Source organism: Hemiscyllium ocellatum, chromosome 14, assembly GCF_020745735.1.
Source record: "Hemiscyllium ocellatum isolate sHemOce1 chromosome 14, sHemOce1.pat.X.cur, whole genome shotgun sequence".
Classification (NCBI taxonomy): Eukaryota; Metazoa; Chordata; class Chondrichthyes; order Orectolobiformes; family Hemiscylliidae; genus Hemiscyllium; species Hemiscyllium ocellatum.
Genome location: NC_083414.1, coordinates 21,238,207 through 21,262,325, shown reverse-complemented (window position 1 = coordinate 21,262,325; position 24,119 = coordinate 21,238,207). Strand labels below are relative to the sequence as shown.

Below are 24,119 nucleotides of genomic sequence, written 5' to 3'. Positions count from 1 at the left end.
AAAAATCCCATCACAAGAGTGTGATTGCTTCCTTGTACAAAATATGCACACGATGGTGTTCTGGAGCCTGTAATTGGTCTTCCAGCTCAAACTCTAAGCTGAATCTGCTCAACCTGTAAATACTTACTGCAGATGTGTTTGCTCTGGATTTACTAACATCCAGAAACTGCCATATGTCGCAGCCATGAATGCATTTCAATTGAACTTTTTAAAAGTCTGTTCTTGAAATTTTAATATCTACCTTAACCCACATTTGCATCCCAATATTTATTTTGCTCTTTGCAAATCTTTTAACAAGCAATTGTTTCATTTCCTCATTTATTTTTGATGAAAATTATTTAAACATCCCATGACATTACTGCAGCTTGACAAAGGGAATCCCCAATAATAATTATAACAGTCAGTTGCAAGTTGAGAAAAGTAAAAGATAAAGGTAAAGATTAGTGGAACTCACACAGCAGCTGTCTTCAAGGTCAGTGGCAACAAGTATTTTGAAGTCAGTGGCAAAGAGACAAGGGCCAATGAATTTTCAATGAACCATACATACCCCAAATTAAATTTCAACAGATATTTCTAGAATACAGAAGTTGTATCTCCCAAATCTTTGTTTTAATGTAACTTACTGGTCTACCAATTAAGTATTTACATCACTTAACACTTCTTCCTTTAAACAGGCAACATAAAATCATAAAATTCAAGACAAATCATTCAGACTACATTAATCAATTGGTTGTTTTTATGATTCAATGGTGAATGAAGTGTGGACAAAAACTAAACTTCAGCATTTCATTTATCATTGAAATGATGCTAACTATCTTCTAATGACAAGAGTGTAAATTTCCAATATACTCAACAAGTCTGGATACTTATTTATAGAAACTACAGTAATAGGAATACAGAAAGACACTGTAGTCAAACTTACAGGATCTACAGTTGGAATGTTGGAAAGTTTTCTTCTTTTTCTACTTGATCCTGCATTGCTTCCAGAAACAGGGTGTCCGTCATCACAGTCCCCTCCACTAATACTGCTTGAAGGAGAAGTGGCTCTCTTTCTTTTTGAACCCATAGGAATTTTGGTAATATCTTTAAACATAAGGCATTCAATGATGAGTTGACTCAAAAAAAATTAAATGTTTATTCATAGTTTTCATTAACACTATCATCATATCACTACGATTATCATTCAGAAGGGGGCTAGAGATGATGGTGGCGGTGAGGTTATAATGTCATTCAACTATCAATCCAGAGGGCAAGCTAATACTCTGGAGGCATAGGTTAAAAATGGTATAGCAAACCACTGATCTCAAAGTAAGTTAGAGATGAGCAACAAATGCTGGCCTTGCCAGTATTGCTCACATCCTAAGAAAACACTATCAGAAAACATAATTTATACCATTCTATTTCTTGGATTTTAAAATCTACTTCTTGATATAATTTATGCTTCTAAGGGTAAACACTGTTTAGAATTTATATTGTGAATCTGTAAACAGAAGTTGACACAATTCAAACTATGAAAGCTATACCAGAATATTTTTTTAAACACAACTTTGAGGTGCTACAAATAACAGGGACTCTAGGGCAATGAAACAATTCAACTTTCCCACACTGATACTTCCTTACTTTATCATTCCAATTTCCTAACTATAAAGAGCACTAGTACAACTAGTACAGGGCTTTAGTCCCATGACTGATTAGTGTCATTTTGCAGATGCCCCCTTTATATACTTTGACTTGCTTTCTTCAGAATGATAGAAAAGAAATAGTTTTGACATTTTATTGTGAACATGGAACTCAAAGCTAAACAAGCTCACATATACTGTACCAAAAATTGAGATTGCACATTGAAACTCATTTACAATTTATAAGTTTTGCGACTGAATCAAAATCATTCTAGGAACATATACATTGAAATATATCAAATATTTAACAGCGTCAATAAGGCAAACAGATTATTACTACCAGGAGAATAGAATAAAATGAAAATGAGAGGAGTAAATTTAGAAAAGATATTAAGACCTCTTTGCCCAAAGAGTGCAAAATAAAGTTTAGAATGGTGCACCAAAAAAGGAAATAGAGGCAAAACATCAGATATATTTAAAATCATTTAAGCACCTAATGGTCTGAGACCAGTATTAGTTTGAGTACCACAGGCACACTAGTTCTTCTTATGAAGTTTTTAAGCTCGAGTCACTGTTGATTCTTTTGATTTGTATACATTATTGTCAGAGTTTAGATTAGAGTGGTGCTGGAAAAGCACAGCAGTTCAGGCAGCATCTGAGGAGCAGTAAAATCAACATTTCAGGCAAAAGCCCTTCATCAGGAATACAGGCAGAGTGCCTGAAGGGTGGAAAGATGCCTATACATTATTGCCAGCCTTATGCCACATTTATATTCAAACTTTCATGAACCATTAATGTAAGCACCCTGACTATAAAAGTGAAATGCTTCATTAAAGCATTCTTGGAGTATATAAATTTAAGCCTATCTGTAAAAATAGACAATTGCCACTTGCTGGGTACTAATTGGTGTTTTTGATGCAGTGCACCATAGATCTCTGCTAAATTGATGGAAGCTGGAAGAAGTGTCAAAACACCCACTGGAAAAGTCTTCATTTGTATAACAAGTAAAAGCAAAATTGCCATTGGTCTACAGGACCATAGGGCTGTTTTCTCATTACAGAGTGGCAACTGGTGGTGGTTTAACCTAAAGGACACCACATCTCAGGTTAACAAGGACAGTCTTTATGGCAACCTCAACTGGTGCGGGAATTAAATCCAGCCAATTGAGGTAGTGGACTCCTATTTCTGCTAATAATGCATGGTGGAGTCCAACATCATAAGCAATGAAATCACGCATGTGTAAAATAAAGAGCATTCATTTGTATTCCTCAAACAATATTTGGAATCAAACATAAATATGCATAGGTTTTCACTAAGTAACTCAACTGCTTCCTTCTTTTATCAGATTTGATGAGACCACTATAGAAGTGTCAACATAAGGGTTTCAAAGAAGCATCTTCAAAAGTGCCATTATACCAGCATAGCTAACATCCTGAGGATAAAGAGTGAAAAATAGTTTTGTTTATGCAATACATAAAGTAGAATTGTTACAATTACATCTAACATGATTACGAATATCAAGTTTAGCTACAAGTTTAGTTACAGTAGTTTAATGTAAAAAACTCAAACATCAATCAGCAAGTAGTAAATACAATTTATGTAAACTTCGAGTGAAGTTTGATTTCCAGAATAAAGGGTTCCTTTCAGCAACTGAATAGGCAAAGTAAGCTGTCTTTTTTTAATTTTAGACTATTCCTCATTGGTTAAAAAAAAGGAAGACATTTGGAGTATGGGATCTTTGCCACATAGATTCAACACCTACATTATAGTTTCTAAGCAACTGATTGCAACTGTGGTTTTTATTGTGGGATATTTTTGAAGAAAGGATGGCCATTCCTTCATAAATCTACAATCTGTTATTGGCAAACATAATTTCTTATTTCTGAAAATAAAAGAGAAAATACTTGAAATGTTCAGTTGGTCAGGTAGCATCGAAGAAGAGAGAACAGGGTCAATGAAATTTCATTCTGATGAAATGTCATTAAGCTAAAACAAACTTTCTTTCTCTCTCTGCACATGCTGCTGAATCTGAAGTTATCTACTTCTGGATTTTTTTTTGTTTCTATCATAAATTTCAAACATTTGTATTGTCTTACTTTTCCCTCCTTTTTATCTGAGGAAAACCCTGAAACTTTTCTCTAGAATTTTCAAGGCACAAACAACAATTGATTTCAAATTAACAACATAAAATAGCAGTATTAAGCAACTTAAGGTTATGTCATAGACAAACATACAGTAGGGTATTGTAAAAATGTAGTCTAACAGAACATAAAGTGCTCACTTGGAAACACCACATTAGGACAAAAGGTCATCCGATTCATATGCAAAGTCCGTCTAGTCCAATAGAGCAAACTTCCAACCTCTGAGGCCTGGACCAAGTTGAAAGCATGTGGGGAAAATATATACACAAAAATGATACCTGAATCTTGTGCACTTAAAAACAATACTCATTCCTACAATAGTCAGGCAGTTTCCCGCTACCACCCTCTCCCAATCTTTTTTCACATTTGCATTCTTTTGCATTCTTCAGTCAGTACTTGCACAATAAATATGGTACTAGATGGGGAACAGAAAGAGTACATGGGAAAGTAACACAGGTCTAGTAAAGCACGTACCTTTACAGTACATTCTCATTCATGAAACTGTTACTTTATAGACATTTTAAAAAAAATCGTAAGTGACTTTGGCTATTAAATTGGATAAACAAATACACTGGTTAACCATAGGATACTTTTTTCATAGAGGGAAAAGGAAACTTAGACAGCAATATCCTACAATCAAATTTTATGCTGATTGATTGCATTTGAAGAAAGTTTGCATGCTATTATGCAAAGCTTTGTTCTGCTGAGACTCCTAGTTTTGTCCAAAAAAAATCCTTTCCCTTTTCTTTCTAAAATTTTCAGTGATAAACTAGGGATATCTATGCACTCTTGATATCTGAAACAAAAACAGAAATTGCTGGAGAAACTCAGCAGATCTGGCACCATCTGTGCAGTGAAAGCAGAGTCAATACTTTTTGTTCAATGACTCTTCATCAGAACTCAATACTCCTGATATCACCTCCACCCCAACACCCCCCAAACAATCATAATGCTTAAACTGTAGAAATAATAATTACTGCACTGGCACACTTCTAGCCACACATCTATTGAGTTTGTAGTTATCAAGTCAATATTCTATGCTTGCAACAAACCTTCATGCAGATTTTTTCCTTTGCTTTCTGTTGGCTCGCAGGAGTAACAAAGTGTTTTGATTTGTATCAGACAGCCTCATATTTAGAATTTATACTATCAGATACTGTACTAAAGTTAAAACGTAGTATCAGGCTTAGGTGTAATGATTTAGGTTTGGTCAATCCGATGGGCAAAAGAGCCCTTTATAGTCTGAATTATTCTAACTATTCAGGGTTAACAGTACTTTCCAAACTAACAAGTCAATGAAATTCAAATAGGAAAAATGATTTTTTATTTTAGAACCAAGAACAAAATAATTGTCCAGGCATCTTTAATCGGGTATCACCAGAGTTTACAGAAGTAATGATCACATAATTTAATAATGGCGTTCATTTCGAAGAAAAAGTTAAATTTTCCATGGGTTCCAATGGAGACTGCCTCAGTACTTAAAATTCCTGGAATTTTTGCGAAGAAGTTTCTCAGAAAGATAGTAATTTATAGATGGAAGCAGTATAGTGTTCATCACCTGAATACAAAATTAATTTTGATGTGTCAAAATAAATATCAATCTTTCAATTTGTTGATTAAGTTATTTCAGTACTGAGAATTTAATATTTTTAATAAACGTGAGCTGTCAATTTTCTTTCTCTCATAGCTTCATGATCACTCTTGTCTGTAAGATCTCAACAGATTTTTACCAGTGAATGCATTACTTGGTTTGGAATTTTCTGGTGAGAGGCATTTCAAAGTATGTCACATTAGTCAGATATTTTTTGTCATAAATTACTGGAACTGCAATTGACAGACACACTGTAAAGATAGCAGACCATCTGAGTGAATGACAGGACTAACAGTCTATCTCACAGATTAATGAGATTTAAGGATAAAGAAAAGAAAAACAATGTTCAGAGAAATGGAATGGATCAGAACTAAGTTTTAAAAAAGAAAGCAAGAGAAATTTAATCTTAAAGGAGAGAGTCAAAAAGTAAAAGCAAAACAAAACACAATATATAATCTGATGAAGGGATTCAACTGCTTTAATTATTTCCTTTTGAAGACAGATATTAGGTGACTTCGTGAGAACGTTAAAAGTTAATCAAAACAGTTCTTACATTAAGTACAAGTTCTACTTTTCTGTAATGAGTCAAAATTAATTTTAACAGAGCAAATGGAGCAATGTCTTAAAACTCACAGATCAGCCGTCTGCCAGCTCTTGCTATCACAAAGCAAATTTTGCAATAATGTGCAACTAATCAAGTTATCTCAAAGATGCCATGAATTGTTGGGCTACTTACAAACATATAATTTAACACAACTCTCTGTTACTTTCTCAGCAACTTTTGGCCTAATGTTTTTGCCCAGTGGATCTTGGTAAACTGCAACTAAGTGGAAAATTTAACAATTCAATATGTATTAAGTCTAAATGAATTTAATATAACATTTTCAAAAATTTCCCAATCACCAAAATCCTCAAACAAATTTTCTAAGTTTTGATTTAATTGGACAACTTTTTCTGAAGTGAACTGCCCTCTTAGAAATGTAAATATGTTTAAAGTGGTGTTATGACAGCAATCACAAAAATGTAGTTTGTTCCTCCAATCAGGAAGTGTTCTATTCCTAGGATCACCGGCAGGTTTTATTCCCCGATTGTACACAGGGTCGTTTCATTTTTTAAAAAATCCATTGACAATAGTAATTAATTGTCTTGTAGGAATAAGCATTTTAAATACGCGTTTGAATATCCTGCAATGATATCTGGATGTTGTCAGCAGAGTAAATTTCATTCATATCTTTGGAACAGGAAAAAGTTAAAATCTTTGCTTCCTTTCTTTTTGCGCATAAACAAAAACAACCTATTTAGACGCTGAATGAACTGACTGAGAGGTGGACACAAGTCATCGCGCGGGTGAAATCTGGAGTCCGGAAAGCTGACTGACAACAAAAGAAGCAGCGGCCTCAACCTCAAAAACACCTTTGGCAGCCACACAAAAACAAGCGGGAAAGAGCCTGCACATACAACTTCCACACATCACTCATCCCAGTACAGCTCCGCAACCAAGGCCGTCCTTACCCAACTCGGCTGATCCGAAAGAATATATAATAAAACAATAATAACAACAGCAATCCACAACTCCGGTTCTGTCCCCAACTAACGTTAGCATCAGCAGTACGGCCGTAAAGCGGATTCGACAGTGCATTGACGACATTGACGTGCTCCCAGACGATGAGTTTACGGCAGGCTATGGGTTGGTTGGGACTTTGTCACGTGGCTTGCCCCTTTCTCAGCCGGCAGCATGAAGCGCCCCAGTGAGTGCCCTGACGTGGAGCTATGGCCTTTATAATTCGTTATACTTATTTATTTTATCCGCGGGAGTTTGTTTTGATTCATTGTCCTTCTTGTTGCTTTTCTCACAGAGCTGAAAAAGGCGAGCAAGCGTCTGACCTGCCACAAGCGATTTAAGATCCAGCGAAAGGTGAGTCAGGGTGGAATCCACGAGTTGTGGAGGCCCCAGCATTGGGCACATGGTTCCCTCTGGGAAAGCTTGTGAGATATAGTAACCATGATCGTGAGGTATTGAAAGTGGCTAAACAAACAGCAAGTATTTATATAACTACTCTGAACTGTGCTAATCCCTTTCACAATCACCAAAGTTAGTACTTATAGGAGCACGTGGCTTTATGGCGAACAGTACATAATATAGTCAAGAGCAATTTATTATAAGCTGCTAGTCTACAACTTGAGTACTTTGCAGTTTTTTACATCACACTATTTAGAATTTTCAATGACCAGAGAAGAATATTGGATGATTAGACTATGAAAAGATAGCAAATAAAATTCATTTTATGACGATTGAGAAGTCAAGGATACAGATTTAAGCTGGAGTACTGGAAAACTTTTTCATTATGTTAAGTTGATAGGCTGATAAAAAGAATATAGTTCACATATGTAAGACTTCTGTTCCTTGCCCACTAAATATCAACACATGTATACTGAAATTACAACAGAAACATCTTTGTAATTCACTGCATGATTTCTTTTTGTGCAGTTATACCTCATATTTGATATTTCAAGGAATTTACAGCCTTTTTGAAGAAAATCACCCTAATTTGGCCACTTTTAATAATGTGTTAAAGAAACATAAGACTAGGAAATAGGACTAGGCTATTTGGCCCCTTTGAGGCTATTCTACCATTCAGCAGAGCGATGACTGATGTTGGGGGGTCTCAACCCCACTTCTTTGGCTGCCTCCATAAATCTTGTATGTCAATCTTTCTAATTCATCCTTGGATAAATTCAATGGCACAACCTCCAGTGGAAGAGATTTCACCCACTAATCACCCTCAGAAAAAAGATCTAACTTAAAAGAACCTCTTAGACTTATACTATGTCTGTCTTGCTGATCCTCTCCACAGGATGATGCATCCACTCAGTATCCACCCTATCGGGAAGCCGCAATATTTTAAAAACAAAGAACTGGAGTTTGGAAATTTGAAACGCGTGCGCACAAAATGCTGAAGAAACCCAGCAGGTCTGGCAGCATTTGTAGAGAGAGAAGCAGTCAATGTTCAAGTTCATTGACCCTTGTTCTGACAAATGATCACTGGATCTGAAATGCTGACTCTGCTTTGCTCTCTACAGGTGCTACCAGATCTGAGTTTCTCCACTTTGTTTGTCTCAGTATCTTGTATATTTCAGTAACATTATCCCTTGTCCTTCTAAGCTCCATGAGGACAGGCTCTGCTTTGCTGAAAGGATAGTGACTGAACTGCTTCTAACAACTTTTTCAACTAAGGAGAGCAAGATTGTACAGCTTTCCCAGTGAGGTCTCACCAATGTTATGTACAGCTGCAACAAAACATTCTCTTTTTGTTTCATTCCCCTTGCAATGACCACCAACATGCCATTTGCCTTCCTAATAACCTATATGCTTAATGTGTATTTAATATACCAAAACACCTATATCCCTCTGTATCACCCAGTTCTGTAATCTATCTCAATTTAAGCAGCATATTAGATTACTTAGTGTAGAAACAGGCCCTTCGGCCCAACAAGTCCACACCGACCCTCTGAAGAGCGACCCACCCAGACCCATTCCCCTACATTTACCCCTTCACCTAACACTGCGGGCAATTTAGCATGGCCAATTCACCTAAACTGCACATTTTTTGGACTGTGGGAGTAAACCGGAGCACCCGGAGGAAACCTGTGCGATTTTTAAAGGATAGGTTGTGCCTAATTAATTCTTTTGAGCAAGTAACTACAGTCTTTTGGAAAATGTCTAGATAGAAGTTGTAAGCTTGATTGGAAAGGAAATGACCGAGGCCAACAAATATCAGTGCTTGGGTCTTCAACAGTTCATTCTATTAATGATTTTATAAAAATTGATGGCAACATATCACGTTTGTGAATGATTGGCATTCTAATTAGGTTAGAAAAAGTGCAAAATTATAGAATGGAGAAGTTGTAAGTGGACAGTATATTTACTGACTCCACCAGAATGTTCTGCACACGGATGTAAAAATGTGCATGCATAGTACCTCTGCCAGTACTGTCGATGACATCATCCTATCCAGTTTGCATTTATTGGGCTTATTTGGGTGCTGTGATTTTTACTGGTTGGGTGTTTCACAAAGTGTGCATGTGCAAAACTGTTCCATGTGAAATCTGAACCTTTTTAGAGGTGTTGAGAGAGCTGTTGACAAAACTGCTACATGCATTGTAGGTAAGTGTGAGACCATTCATCTTGGAATTTTAAAAATACTATTTTAATTGCAAAAAGTCATAGAGACATACAGCATGGGATCAGACCCTTCAGTCCAACTCGTCCATAGCAACCAGATATCCTAAATGAATGTAGTCCCATTTGCCAGCATTTGGCTCATATCCATCTAAACCCTTTTAAATGCTGTAATTGTAGCAGCCTCAACCACTTCCTCTGGCAGTTCATTCCTTGCATGCATCACCCTCTGAGCGAAGAAATTGCCCATTAGGTCCCTTTTTAAATTATTTCCCCCCGACCCTATACTTATGCTCTTCAATTTGCGATTCGTATACACACACTTCACCCTATCCATGCCCTTCATGATTTTATAAGCCTCCATAAGGTCACCTGTCAGCCTGTGATGCACCATGAAAAATACTCTCATCCAGAGGAAATTGCAACAATGGATATACAATAGACAATGGGTGCAGGAGTAGGCTAATCGGCCCTTTGAGTCAGCACCGCCATTTGTTATGATCATGGCTGATCATCCACAATCAGTATCCTGTTTCTGCTTTATCCCCATAACCTTTGATTCCACTATCTTTAAGAGCTCTATCCATCTCTTTCTTGAAAGTATCCAGAGACTTGGCCTCCTCTGCATTCTGAGGCAGAGCATTCCATATATCCACCACTCTCTGGGTGAAGACATTTCTCCTCAACTCTGTTCTAAATGGCCTACCCCTTATTTTTGAACTGTGTCCTCGGGTTCTGGACTTACCCATCGGCGAAAACATGCTTCCTGCCTCCAGAGTGTCCAATCCTTTAATAATCTTATACGTCTCAATCAGATCCCCTCTCATCCTTCTAAACTCAAGGGTATACAAGCCCAGTCGCTCCAATCTTTCAACATATGATAGTCCTGCCATTCTGAGAATTGACCTCCTGAACCTCCACTGCATTCCCTCAATAGCCAGAATGTCCTTCCTCAAATTTGGAGACCAAAACTGTACACAGTACTCCAGATGCAGTCTCACCAGGGCCCTGTACAGCTGCAGAAATACCTCTTTGCTCCTATACTCCATTCCTCTTGTTGTGAAGGCCAGCATGCTTAGTTTTTTTCACTGTCTGCTGTACCTGCATGTTTGCTTTCGTTGACTGGTGTACAAACACCTAGATCTCATTGTACTTCCCCTTTACCTAACTTGACTCCATTTAGATAGTAATCTGCCTTCCTGTTCTTGCCACCAAAGTGGATAACCACACACTTATCCACATTAAACTGAATCTGCCCTGCATTCGTCCACTCACCTAGCTGTCCAAGTCACCCTGTATTCTCATAACATCCTCCTTACATTTCACCCTGCCACCCAGCTTTGTGTCATCAGCAAATTTGCTAATATTACTCTTAATGCCATCATCTATATCATTAATTATTATTGTAAACAGCTGCGGACCCAGCACCAAACCTTGTGCCACTGGTCACCGTCTGCCATTCCAAAAGGGACCCGTTTATCACTACTCTGCTTGCTGTCAGTCAGCCAATTTTCAATCCAAGTCAGTATTTTGCCCCCAGTACCATATGCCCTAATTTTGCTCAATAATCTCCTATGTGGTACTTTATCAAAGGTGTTCTGAAAGTCCAGGTACACTACATCCACTGGCTCTCCCTTGTCCATCTTCATAGTTATCTCCTCAAAAAGATTCCAGAAGGTTGGTCAAGCACGATTTCCCTTTCGTAAATCCATGCTGACTCTGACCTGTCCAGTTATTGCTATCTAAATGAGTCGTAATTTCATGTTTTATGATTGATTCCAGCATCCTTCCCACCACTGACGTCAGGCTAACTGGTTTATAATTCCCTGTTTTCTCTCTCCCTCCCTTCTTGAAAAGTGGGACAACATTAGCCACCCTCCAATCCGCAGGAGCTGATCTTGAATCAATAGAACATTGGGAAATGTTAACCAATGCATCCATGATTTCTAGAGCCACCTTCTTAAGTACCTTGGGATGCAGAATATCAGGTCCTAGGGACATCAGCCATTAGACCTAACAGTCTATCCAAAACCATTTCCTGCCTAATATAAATATCCTTCAGTTCACCCATACTCTAGGTCCTTCAGCCACTATTACATCTGGGAGTTTGCTGGTGTCTTCCCCAGTGAAGACAGATCCAAAGTACCTATTCAACTCTTTTGCCATTTCCTTGTTCACCATAATAAATTCACCTGTTTCTGTCTTAAAGGGCCCAATTTTAATCTTGACCTTTTTTTTCCTTTTCACATAATCTAAAACTATCACTATCCTCCATTATATTTTTGGCCAGTTTGGCTTTGTTCCTCTTTTCTCTGCGTTTTGCCTTTTTAGTTATCCTCTGTTGCTCTTTAAAGGTTTCCTAGTCCTCCAGCTTCCCGCTCATCTTTATGTTATACTTCCTCTTTTATCTTCATACACTCCTTAACTTCCCTAGTCAGCCACGGCCGCCCCTGCCTACCCTTAGGACCTTCCTCTTTGGAATGAACTGATCCTGCACCTTCTGCATTATATCCAGAAATACCTGCTATTGTTGTTCCATTGTCATTCTTGCTAGGGTATTGAACCATTGAATGTTGGCCAGCTCCTTCCTCATAGCTCAATAGTTCCCTTTGTTCAACTGCAATACTGACACTTCCAATTCTCCCTTGTCCCTCTCAAATTGCAGATTAAAACTTATCATATTATGGTCACTATCTCCTAATGGCTTCTTTACTTCAAGGTCCCTGAACAAATCCAGTTCGTTATACAACATCAGACCCAGAATTGCCTTCTCCCTGATAGGCTCCAGTACAAGCTGTTCTAGGAATCCATCTCTGACGCACTCCACAAACTCCCTTTCTTGGGGTCCAGTACCATCCTGATTCTCCCAATCTACCTTCATGTTGAAAACCCCCATGACAACTGTAGTAATACCTTTGCAACAAGCCAATTTCAACTCCTGATTCAACTTACACCCTACATCCAGACTACTGTTTGGGGCCTGTAGATAACTCCGTTTAGGCCTAGTTTAGTCTGTACCTGGAGCACTTTGTACAATGATAGATTTTGGAGCTTGGAAATGATCAATCCAACTGAGGAGTGCAGTGCAGATTCACTGGTTACATTCAGAAATCATTATATGTTGTTTGTATTTTCTCTGAATTGAACGACCCATTTAACTGGATTCTGGTTTCAGCAGCATTGTTAATATTTCAATTTAATCATAGATTCGTGAACATAAGCGGAAAGTACGAAAAGAAGCAAAGAAACGGGGAAATAAAAGTAAAAAATCTCGCAAGGATCCTGGTGTGCCTAATAGTGCTCCATTTAAAGAAGCAGTTCTTCGAGAGGCTGAACAAAGGAAACAAAGTGTAAGAGGGCTCTGCTTATGTACAAATTGTTGGTATTCAATGGTACTTTATATGCACACAACAAGCTTCTGTTCCACTTTCACTGAGTGACTTTTGCATTTTCTGTAGCATAATTTGAGATGGCTGACAGTTCGAAATATTATGTAAATTCTTCAAACTCAAAATGTGATCGAGTATCTAACCTGAAGTTATCTGGTCTGCTGTCTAGTGTATTTGCAGAAAGCTGGGAAAAGAGAGGGTATTTGAATATGCAGAGAGCTTGTGTTTTTGCTTTTTAGTTTGTCGTGGACAGTATTAGATTTTTTTTATATAACGAACCGTTGAGTATCTTGTACGAAGCAATAGTAAAAGGAAAAACAGACTACTGTTGGGTGTGTCCGATGTTAATTTAGTGTTAAGAATAATATGCTTTTCGTATAACAAGTATTTTATATGTAATGTAGTTGTGATTTTCTAAATGTGAATGCTGATTTTAGAAATGGAAGATAAATCCACAAACACAATTAAGCAGCAAATTTGAATTAAGTTACTAAAACATAAGATAGGTAACTCAACTGTTTTAGATGCCTTTACAACCATGTTGACTTCTTAGACTTACTACTTTAGCTTGAAGAACTGAAGCAAAAGCAGAAGCTTGCCAGACAAGAGGAAGTTGCAAAGAAAAGGAAACTTGAAGCTAAAAAAGACCCAGAAATAAATGAAAAGCAACAGAAGGTATACACTTGTCCAAATGCTTAAGCTTGTAGTGTTGAGTATATATAAACTTCATGAATTTTAATATGCTACTTTTTGAAAATTCTACTTTTTAAACAGAAAAAGTTGGCCAATTTGGAGAATAAAAGCTCAGGAAAATCTCCATGCAGCGAGTTGAATAAGGTCAGTCTGTGCTTTTTGAGTGAATACATGGTTGAATTGATTTAATCAGGCCTTTTTGAATTACAAAGATTGAGGTTATAAGTGACTAAAATAGTATTACAATAGTAAATAAATTAGAAATGGGTTAAAAAAAGTGAGTTGTAAAAGACCAGTCAAGGCAACCTTATACAAGATGCTAAGAGGACTTAGTAGGGTAGGCATGTAAAGGTTTTCCACCTGCTTGTGGATTACTTGAGAACCATAATCTCAGAATTGGGGGGGTCACGCACTCACGATGGATATGAGGAGGAATTTATTCTCTGGATGTTGTAAATCTGTGAAATTACTCTACCACAGTGGGCTTTTGAGGCTGGGCCATTAAGTGTATCCAAGGCTGAGACAGATTTTTAATCACAAAGTGAATCAAGGGTTTTGGGGGAAAGGCAGGAAAGTGAAGTTGAGAATTATCAGAATGTTATGATCCCATTGAATGGCAGAGCAAGCTGTGGGCTGAGTGTCTTCTGCTCTTATGTTTTATGTTCTTCGTCACTTATAATAGACGGTGAGATGCTGATACTGGAAGATTCGATTTCGGGAGTATTGGTGTTGTAGGTTAGTTAAAAATGTTTTTGTCTAGTTCTTTTAAGGCTTCATGCCAGCTCTCAAATCCAAGTTACTACAGTAAGTACCTCAGCTCACTAACCCATCGAGCAGAGTGAACTAGCTTTTAACCCATTTTCTTTAAGTAAACTAGAAAGGGAAAGGCACAAAACACATCTCTTGGCCAGACTGGTGTCATTTCTCCTCTCATATTCAGTCTGAAAACTCCCAGGAAATTACAGTTCCATTTCTAGGGCATTTTCCCCTTGTTGAAGCCTAATTCTTTGAAGATTCTGTGGCACCTTCTCCGGTATGTCATTTCACTCTTCAGAATGCTGTTGAATTTGCTAATTCAATCATTTGGTGCTGTTTTGAAAAAAATTCAGATTGGAATAAAAATGCAATATATCCATGGGTGGTTATGGTTTTAAACTGATGGTCATGTCAGGTGGCAGGTTTGTTGCATGAGATATTGGGCTGATTGGGCTTTATCAGAGGGAAGTCATGCCTAACAAATAAGAATTTTTCGAGGAGGTGACCAGCTAGTTGATATGGATTTCAGCAAAGCCTTTGACAGATCCCACATGGGAGATTTCTAAAGAAGTTAAAAACACATGGGATGAAGTGTGCTTCAGCAAATTGCGTCCAAAATTGGCTTAGTGTTAGGTGACAAAGGGATATAAAGTTTTTTGTATGACTAAGGCTGGTGTATTGTAGGATCAGTGGTGGGTCCCTTATGTTATGAGTGGGATGGGTGGTGGTAAATTTATGAATGATACAAAGGTTGCAGGGGATTTCATTTGGTTGGGTCAGCTGGGCAGATGGAATATAACAGGTGACTGTGTAAAACAATGCACTTTGGAAGAAGTAACATGACAAGGGAGTCCTCATGAATGTCAGGACACTAGGGAGCTCTGAGGAATTTTGGTATCCATCTCCACAAAGAAATCTCAGAAGGACAGGTTTTTAGAGCAGTTAAGGCATATGGAACAATTACCATTATCAGTCGTGGCTTGGATTATAAGAGCAGGAAAGTTGTTGGAGCTATTTAACACTTTGGTTAGGGCAAAGCTGGAGTACAGTGTGCAGTCCTACTCACTACACTATGGAAAGATGTTTGCACTGGAACCGTGTGGCTGTGAAAACAGTCTGGATGAGCTTTGGTTGTTTTATTTAGAGCAGAGAAAGCTGAGTGTCAATGAGGGGGCGTAATTTTAAAGTGAAAAGCCAAAGATGTAGAGGGGATTTGAGGAAAAATTATTTCTCCTAGAGTCTGGTGGGAATGTGGAATGCACTGTCTGGGAGAGTAGATGAGGTGGGAAACCTCTCAACCTCTTGAAAAAAAAATACTTGGGTGAGCACTTGAAGTGTCATAACATTCAAGACTAATGTAGATTTAGAGTAGTTCATTGTCAGTGAGGACTTGATGGACTACATCTGTACTGTATAATTCTGTATGGGGAGACATCAGTATTGTGGTATTGATCCTCTATCTCAATCCACAGTTGTTGAGTAATGGAGTGGGCTTGATGGGGGTCAAACAGCTACTCCTGTTGGTTTCTAGATTTCTAATAATAAAGCAGTGATTTAAGCACTGGAGAACTGTCCTTTAGTTTCATCGCTGAAATGTTGGTTTTGGTGTGCTTCCTATTTCATTAGGTGCTCGATACCTCAGATGTGGTTCTGGAAGTGCTAGATGCCAGGGATCCTCTTGGTTATAGATGTCCTCAAGTGGAGCAGGCAGTCTTACAATCAGAGGGGAAGAAGCAACTTGTCCTTGTTTTAAACAAGATAGGTAAGGCGACTTAATAATAATGACTGCAAATTGAAATCTGGAGGGGTCATAATGTCTTCAAAACCATATCATTTACCAAGTAGAAATTCCTGTTCTTTATTGTTTAGATTTGGTGCCTAAGGAGAATACAGAGAAATGGCTAAGATATTTGGAAAATGAATTTCCTGTTGTCGTTTTTAAATCATCTGCACAGTTGCAAGACAGAACAATGGTATGTTTCCCAAAACGAATGCAATAAATCCAATTAAATGTTAACTAGCTGATTGAGTTGGTTTAACGCTAATGTATTTGAGGTAGAAGATCCGACTCTGATTTCATACAATTGTTTTTCATCGCATTTTCTTCTAACCAGTTCTTAAATGTCCATGTTTTGAAGAATTTTGTAAATTGTCAAAATATTGCTGCTTCATAAAGATTAACATGTGGATAATCCACAACCATATTGCAATAAGAGTATTAAAGTTTTGATGAAATATCTTGACAGTACTTGTTCAGTTGTGTAATTTGTGTAGCAAAGGTTACCTTTACGTCATTTGCATATTCTCTGGCATCCCTGTACATGTTATGTTTGTTATTTATTCATAGCTTTGTGTTTGTACATCCAAGTTATCTGCAGCCTTAGGTTAGCACACATCTGTGCACCTTTCTCCAGAACCCATATTATGGAAAAGTGGCTTGCTTGCACTCCCAAGTCACCTAGATATTTCAGTTGAAGTTAGGAAGCTAACATATGGACATTTTAGGGAACAGCCCACCTCTTGACAAAATGGTGTAAACTTCTACTTTGTGCCACTGAGAAATGTTTACTAACATCAGTGCAGTAAACGACATAGTTAGAAATTTATTTGTCAATTCTAGATCAATTTTTTCAAAATTAAACTTTTTTAAAATTATTTTAAACAGGCACAGAAAAGAAATTCTAAACTGAATACCAATATAGAGATATCACATGGAAATACCTGTGCTGGTGATGAAAGTTTTATAAAATTGCTTCTCGGCTACTGCAAAAAGCGAAATCTAACAAGCATTAAAGTTGGTGTAGTAGGTGAGTGCTTGCATTATACTTTTGTTTATAAGCTGTAGTCTGATATTGAATTTGAATGTTTCCAAGTGAAACTCCTGCAAAATGAGCCGCTAATGCATTTGGCTTTGCAAAATTACCAATTACAAAATATTCTTCCATTCCTTGCCTATCCAATGATGTTCAAAATAGATTAATTGATTCAGCAATCTTATATACATGCCAGTAAAATCAATATCTTTGTTCTTTATGAATTATATCTTTTTCTTTCAGGTTTTCCAAATGTAGGGAAAAGCAGTATTATTAATAGTTTGAAAAAATTGAGAGCTTGCAACGTGGGACAAGTAAGAGGTCTTACAAAGTAAGAAGGCTAAAGTTGGGATAGTAACATGTTTAGATAAAACTGCTGACCGATAATGTGTGACTAACTTGCACGCTTATTCTTGAGCTATTCCTTTATTATATTTAAAGATTTTTTTAAAAAAGGAACTGTTTTTGTTTAGTATAATTTGGGAGATTTCAGTGATTTTGTTCCAGGCATGTTATGATTTTGAATTAATCTCAGCCATTTACCAGAGAAGGATTGGTTTAACACAAACCATTAACCTATTCACTTCGAACAATATTGAAATATCAATATTCCAATTGGGGAAAAAAATTGCCAGATGGCCATTGGAAAAACTAGAATATTTGATCAGCAAACAATTTAAGGTTATTTGTGTTAAGGAAGGAATGAGTGAAAAATGAGGACAACTTTCATTGCCTGATGTCCATGACTGTAAAAGATCCAACTCTGATTTCACTCAGTGGCATATGACCTCCCTTATTGTCTTTGGATAAAAATCTGTTTTTGACTAGTGACTGTGTCATGGTAGGTGTTAATAATTGCATAATCTTGCAGGTGCATACAGGAGGTACTTATTGATAAGCAGATCAAAATATTGGACAGTCCAAGTATTATTGCTTCTGCATCAAATTCTGCTGTTGCCTTGTCCTTGAGGAACATCGTGGATATTGAAGCACTGGAAAATCCCACATCTGTTGTGGAGCCCATTCTGAAGAATTGCAATAAACAGCAGGTACTGAATCCTGCTTTCCCTGGGTTGTCTTGCATTTTTTTTTGAAGTTCCATATTAAATGAATCATGTTTTTCTGTCTGAAATCCAAATTTATATTTGAGTGAGAAATGAGGATAATTTAAATGGTCAGAAAGTGTATGTTTGACTGCTAAAGATCCAACTCTGATCTCACTGTGATATGGCTTCTTGGGTCACTTAAGTGTTGGAATTATTGTGTAATAAAGTTTTAGCTAACATGTGTATATCATATCACCACAATAGGTCATGTTGCAGTATAATGTCCCAAATTTCCGAACATCTCTGGAATTTTTAACATTGCTGGCTCAGAAACGAAGCATATTGAAGAAAGGAGGGATCCCTGACATTGAGAAAACAGCCAAGTTGATCCTTTATGATTGGAGTGGGTAATTAAAATTCAGTTCCTATTTTTGAACTATTGTGTAAGATTGAAGATTGCCTATTTCAGGGTGACCCCCTATCCATGGGTCCAGTTTCCGCGGTTTGTTACCTGCGGCTTACGTTCCAAAACCAGGGACCAGGAAGCTGCCGGGAAGGTACATTTCCCATTTAAATGAATGGGTTTGCACCTGTCCGTGGTTTTGGGCTTCTGTGGTAGGTTTTACAACGCATCCCCCCGAGAGTACAGGGGGAATGATTGTATTTGTATTAATAATTCAAACAAATGCAAATTTTCTGTGATAGAATTACTTTTTATTTAATGCTCTGCAACAAAGTGTATAGTGGATGCCTTTGGATAATGTACAAATTGGAAGCTTTCTTTCTATTCCTCTTAAGAGCTAAAGTCAGTTACCATACAGTTCCACCAGAAAAACATAAGCTACCCAATTACATCACTCCAAAACTTGTGGAAGAAGCAAAACGAGGCTTTAATTCTGGAGAACTAAATAATCACAATGAAAATGCACTCAAAGGTAATTAATGAATTTGTCTAAATTAATGCATTAGCTTTAATGTTAAATTTGGTTCAGTATGAATTAATTACTTGGACAAGTTCATTGATGTACAGATTAAATTTATGGGATGCACCATGTTACATTGATTTTCAATGATTGTTTAAAAGATATAAAAGTTTGATATTTATACAAGGCAAAAGAAACTTGCTGACCGAGGGATTAGAGTTGATAATTGAAGCAGGAACTTTAATCAGAGAGGCATTTGGAATTAAAGCGTAATGTCAGTAAACATAATGCAGATCTGTTTCTATCTGTTGTTGATTTCCGGCTCTCAAATAATCTGTATCTTTCTCATCCCCTTCTGTCCAGGTGTTAGATGCCCTAATATGGCCAGCAGTATATTATTCCAATCTACAGGATCGACCAATGGACTAATTACAGGGGCTAATGTGGAAGAAAAATTGCAAAATCAGGAAAGGAATGAGGGTAACCATTCTGTGGACCAAGAAAATTCGGAGGTAAGCTAACTGCTATTTCAAGCGGTAGTCTTTTGGAAGTCTAGAATTATTTAATTGCCCTTTGAGATCCCTACATGAGTTATGTATGTTTACGTGGGATGAATCATTGATTTTTTTTTGTGAACACCTCTATAGCATACCAGAGTTTGAAACTGATACCTGATGATATTACTCCTTAAGAAAAAGCTTGAAGTGTTTGATACAGGTGCAAGAATACAAGAAAATTATTTCCACTAGTGCATGTTTATATTTGGCACAAAGTTCAAAGTACTCTGATATGGATTTAGAGTAGTCATTCAGATGTACAGCATGGAAACAGATCCTTTGGTCCAATTTGTCCATGCTGACCAGTTTTCCTAACTTAATCTAGTCCATTTGCCAGCACGTGGCCCATATCCCTCTAAACCTTTCCTATTCATATACCCGTCTTCTACTTTATTCCTCTTTACCCTGACTGTTTGACTCGCTCCCTTTACCAATTGTACCAGTCTCAGATTGATCTCTTTCCTTCCTAATTCCTGGGTCCCACACTATTTAAATTCTCCTGAGCAGCTCTAGCAAATCCCCCTGCCAGGATATTTAGTCCCCTTCCAATTCAGGTGGTTAAAATAATAAAACATAGTTCAAATGCTTGGAATGTTGTTTGGCTTCTTATATTATTGAGTCTTGCAGTTATCTTGCAATGTTATCTTGACTGTGGACATTTTTAAAGAATATCTGTAATGGGAATACGCCATTCAGTTCACTGTTCCTTTTAGATAAAGTATCTGTCTGATTTTATCTATTGGTGAATTGCAATCTCTGTAGTTGTGATAGTAATTTAACAAAAAAAAAGTCATCCAGTCTACCATCTTCCAGCATACTCTTAACCATTTCCATGATTTCTGCATGATTGAAAACATGTTGCACAGAATACTGGATGAGGTAGAATGATATTCCAAATTTTGTTTGAATTTGATTAGATTTCCTGGGATGGCAGTTCCAGGATTTTGGGCTTGAAGAATACTTCTTAGAAATCCTAGAGTGTGGAAGCAGAACATTCAGTCATGAATGCCGTGCCATCCCTACCCTATCCCTTTAACCCTGTATTTACCATGGCTAATCCACCTAACCTGCATACCCTGAACACCACGGGAAATTTAGTTTGCCCAATCCACCTAACCCCCACATCTTTGGACTGCGAGAGAAAACCAGACCACCCACGCAGACAGTGTGTACAAACTCCACATAGTTGTCCAAGAGTGGAATCAATCCTGTGCTAACTGCTGAACCACTGCCACTGATTTGGGGCTTGTGAAGGGCTGTTACTCTAACATCAGATATTACATGTTTCAGGTTGCACTTGTGATGGGAGGAAGGACAAAGCAGATAGCACAGATCTTTTCTGGATTATTATTGTTTCTGACAGCAGCAGGATATGCTGAGTTCAGATCTTGTTCATAGGTATGCCTGCTTAAATAGGGGGAAAATCACAACTGCAGAAAAAGATCAAACTTGCTACAGGTACTAACTGAACTAAATGTAATGATATACAAGAACAACTAGTGAAAATGGAATATTAAATTCTATTGCACTTTAAGCAGTATTAGATATTTCAAATATCTTCCTAGGCAGCACATTTTGAAAAAGATAAAAATGAAAAGGCGAAAGCAGAGGGATACACAACAGCCAAAACGTTGCAAATAAAGCGAATGAAAAATAAACTGGAATCAGGTTGGTTATTCAATTTTTTTTTTTAAATTGATAATTGCATGCAATTACTAACTGCTATCCAAGTAGTCCAGGTGATTGAGAAGACTGACAAGTTTTTTACTTAAGGCAGTGTAGTATATTACTTAAGTGATTTATGCTGCAAATAAAGTATAATAGTGAAGTGCACATCCCAGCCTCCTTTCTATTACTTAGTGTGGGGTTTAGAGATCTTGATCAACCAGCGAACTCCTGAACCCACAGGTGTTAGTTAATAAAATGTTTGTTTTACCTTTATTTTACACAAGTGATTGTGTGTATTGAACCTATTGTACATTTCCTTTTGAGGTGTAAATGTATCTTAAACTTTGAAATTGTTTGCATGACAGAGGTAACTTTTAAATAAATAATAATGCATTGTCCAAGTTATAATCAGGTAAGATGGCTCCATTTTAATAGCAATTTTTTTCTTACCTTTTTTCAGAGAAAATAGCTGACCCTATCCAAACACCTATCTATGTAGATCCATCTTGTGAAACACCAGTGGAGGATGCCTATGACTTCAACACAGATTATGTTGAGGATTTGTCACCAGTGCCAATTAGTTAAGGCCAGGATGCCTAATGGCTGAAGTAACAGAACATTGGGACTGTACAGTTTAAATCTAAAACAATAACTTCTACAATTTTTTAACTGTGGAGATTTAAGTGTAAAAAAGCAAATTGTATTATAACTTGTAAAATATATATTGGATTTAAGACATTAAATAACTGTGTGGATTATAGCTTTTGATATAGTATTCATATAGATGAAACTTAACCCTCCCTATTAACCCTTCAATGAACTTTAAAATGTGATTTCGCCAGTTTCCACACTGCATAGGGATTCTATTTTTTAAAAAAAAACTCCTAAACATGATATAATTCAGTGAAACTTGGTATTGATCCCTCCCTTTAAAAATATGGCACCTTAGATCAGAAGAGTTAAGTTACAGCAGGTTCCTAAATCATGGAGATTGTTAATCAGGGGAATTTTACCAAGATCATACTTGGTGAACGCCTTGTATGTTATAGTAGTACCTACAGGATAACTCAAACAGGGTTTGTTTATTATAGAGCAGTCACTGCAGGCCCAGTAAAAAGGAACACTTGACAAGTTACTTCTACCCTCAGGTGAAACTTAACTGCACTTGATTCAATTTAGTTTACTTTAATTGCTCATAATGGGGTCTCCTGTACATGGCCTATGCTCTAAAAATGACCCTCTGCTTCCAGTTGCCTGTCACTTTAATATGCTCCATGACCACATTGCGGTGTCAGGCCTGTAAGTGTTCAGCAAAGCTCAGCGCAAGCTGGAGGAACATTATCTTCTGCGTAGGAACCCCATGGCCTTCAGGACTCCATTTGACAATTTCAGAATGAACACTCTCTTTTCCTTGTTTTCTTTCTCCCTACCATTGCTCCTGTTTTGAGCTGTTTCCAGCAGAGCCACCCATCTTGAAATGTTTATTTCTCATCAGCATCCCACCTAGCAAATATTATTTTCTTGGCTTATCATAAGCAATATGTTTATCAATCCTTTTTCTCTGTCTGGGCATTTTCTCCATGTACCCTATTCACTTCCTACAAACCCATCTCATTCTCAGCATTTTTTTTCTATCCCTATCCACCTTCAGCTCTGACAAAGGTCACTGGATTCAAATTTTGTTTTCTCTCTAGTGGTCTTCAGGTGTATTGACTTAAGGTTTGGATGAATTACAGATGTGAATCCCACAGCTAATGTTTGTCTTTGTATGTTCAGGAGAGACCCCTGACACTTCATTCAATAATAACCTGAGATTGATGAAGGGCTTATGCCCGAAACGTCAAATTTCCTGTTCCTTGGATGCTGCCTGACCTGCTGCACTTTTCCAGCAACACATTTTCAGCATTGATTTTTTCAGACCAAAGTTCCCTGATCCATGAAAGTTCAGCGTCCCTTTTAAATAAGAGTTCCAGAAACTTTAAATATTTGACTCCCTGTTCATAGTAAAGACTGTCCTAGTCATCACTTTAACATGCTTTGCAATATCAAAAATGACACACAACGTTCTCTTTCAGTTTGTACTTTGTTCAAAACAATGTACATTTGACTTTCTGACAACTAATATTTTGAATCGTTTACTCAAGTAGCAAAAGTGAAGTTTATCTTTAGTCAAAATCTCAAATTAAGTCAAAGCCCTTTACTTTGACTATCTTACCCAGATATTGGAAGTGTGCTGTATATTTCAATTTCTACACCAAATAGACTTGGAACTGGAATAATATATTCCAAATACTTAAGTCGCACTAGTGGAGAGAAAACTAGTTAATGGTTATAAAGAATTTGGGCTTGGTAAATAAGTTGATATCAAAATCTCACTGTAGCACAGTGAAAAAAATTAAAATGACACTGGACAGTAACTGACAGGTCTATAGCAGAAATGGGGAAGAATGTCAAAAGCATGCAAAAATCCACACATTTCTAGACTTCTGAATAATTGTGATCCAAAGTGTAGGTCCTTTACTTCATCTCTGCACTAAATGTTGATGACTTCTTGTATCTTCATCCTCTCTTAAAAAAAAAACAATTAAACCAAGAAACAGATATACACATGCAGAAACTCAGCAGTCATTATATGGAAGCTACCTGTTAGAAAGATGATACTGTCCATCTATTCAGACAACTCATGATGTGAAAGTGTTGGGAAGGACAAAGTTAAAAATTACACAATACTAGGTTTAGTCCA

The 24,119-nt window shown here is 37.2% G+C and overlaps 2 protein-coding genes and 2 non-coding genes across 10 annotated transcripts in view; 3 read left to right on the top strand and 1 right to left on the bottom strand.

Annotated features, from left to right (window-relative positions):
- The window catches only part of pbrm1 (polybromo 1), a 98,619-nt gene extending 91,666 nt beyond the window's left edge, over positions 1-6,953 (bottom strand). For 5 of the 7 annotated variants that reach the window (XM_060835466.1, XM_060835471.1, XM_060835472.1 and 2 more), the window contains exons 1-3: positions 6,864-6,953; positions 3,901-3,988; positions 923-1,083 (exon numbers count right to left, since the gene is read on the bottom strand). In XM_060835466.1, coding sequence (XP_060691449.1) covers positions 923-1,083; positions 3,901-3,940 — 201 coding nt within the window. In that variant the 5' untranslated portion in view covers positions 3,941-3,988; positions 6,864-6,953. Of the gene's footprint in view, positions 1-922; positions 1,084-2,945; positions 3,052-3,900; positions 3,989-6,863 lie in introns of those variants that run through there. The other 2 variants (XM_060835470.1, XM_060835469.1) reach the window with 2 other exon arrangements.
- Positions 6,954-7,040: 87 nt separating this feature from the next.
- gnl3 (G protein nucleolar 3) lies at positions 7,041-22,134 on the top strand. Its single transcript, XM_060835135.1, has 15 exons — positions 7,041-7,099; positions 7,208-7,266; positions 12,738-12,881; positions 13,488-13,595; positions 13,695-13,757; positions 15,996-16,131; positions 16,239-16,342; positions 17,035-17,176; positions 17,426-17,513; positions 18,054-18,231; positions 18,493-18,635; positions 19,027-19,163; positions 19,515-19,663; positions 21,274-21,376; positions 21,837-22,134. The coding sequence occupies exons 1-15, from the start codon at positions 7,087-7,089 to the stop codon at positions 21,959-21,961; spliced, it is 1,692 nt and encodes a 563-aa protein (XP_060691118.1). The 5' UTR covers positions 7,041-7,086; the 3' UTR covers positions 21,962-22,134.
- Positions 17,891-17,962, top strand: LOC132822507 (small nucleolar RNA SNORD19). Its single transcript, XR_009645460.1, has one exon. It is a non-coding gene; the product is annotated as a small nucleolar RNA SNORD19 (small nucleolar RNA).
- Positions 18,334-18,410, top strand: LOC132822506 (small nucleolar RNA SNORD19). The gene has a single exon (XR_009645459.1). It is a non-coding gene; the product is annotated as a small nucleolar RNA SNORD19 (small nucleolar RNA).
- Positions 22,135-24,119: the final 1,985 nt, after the last annotated feature.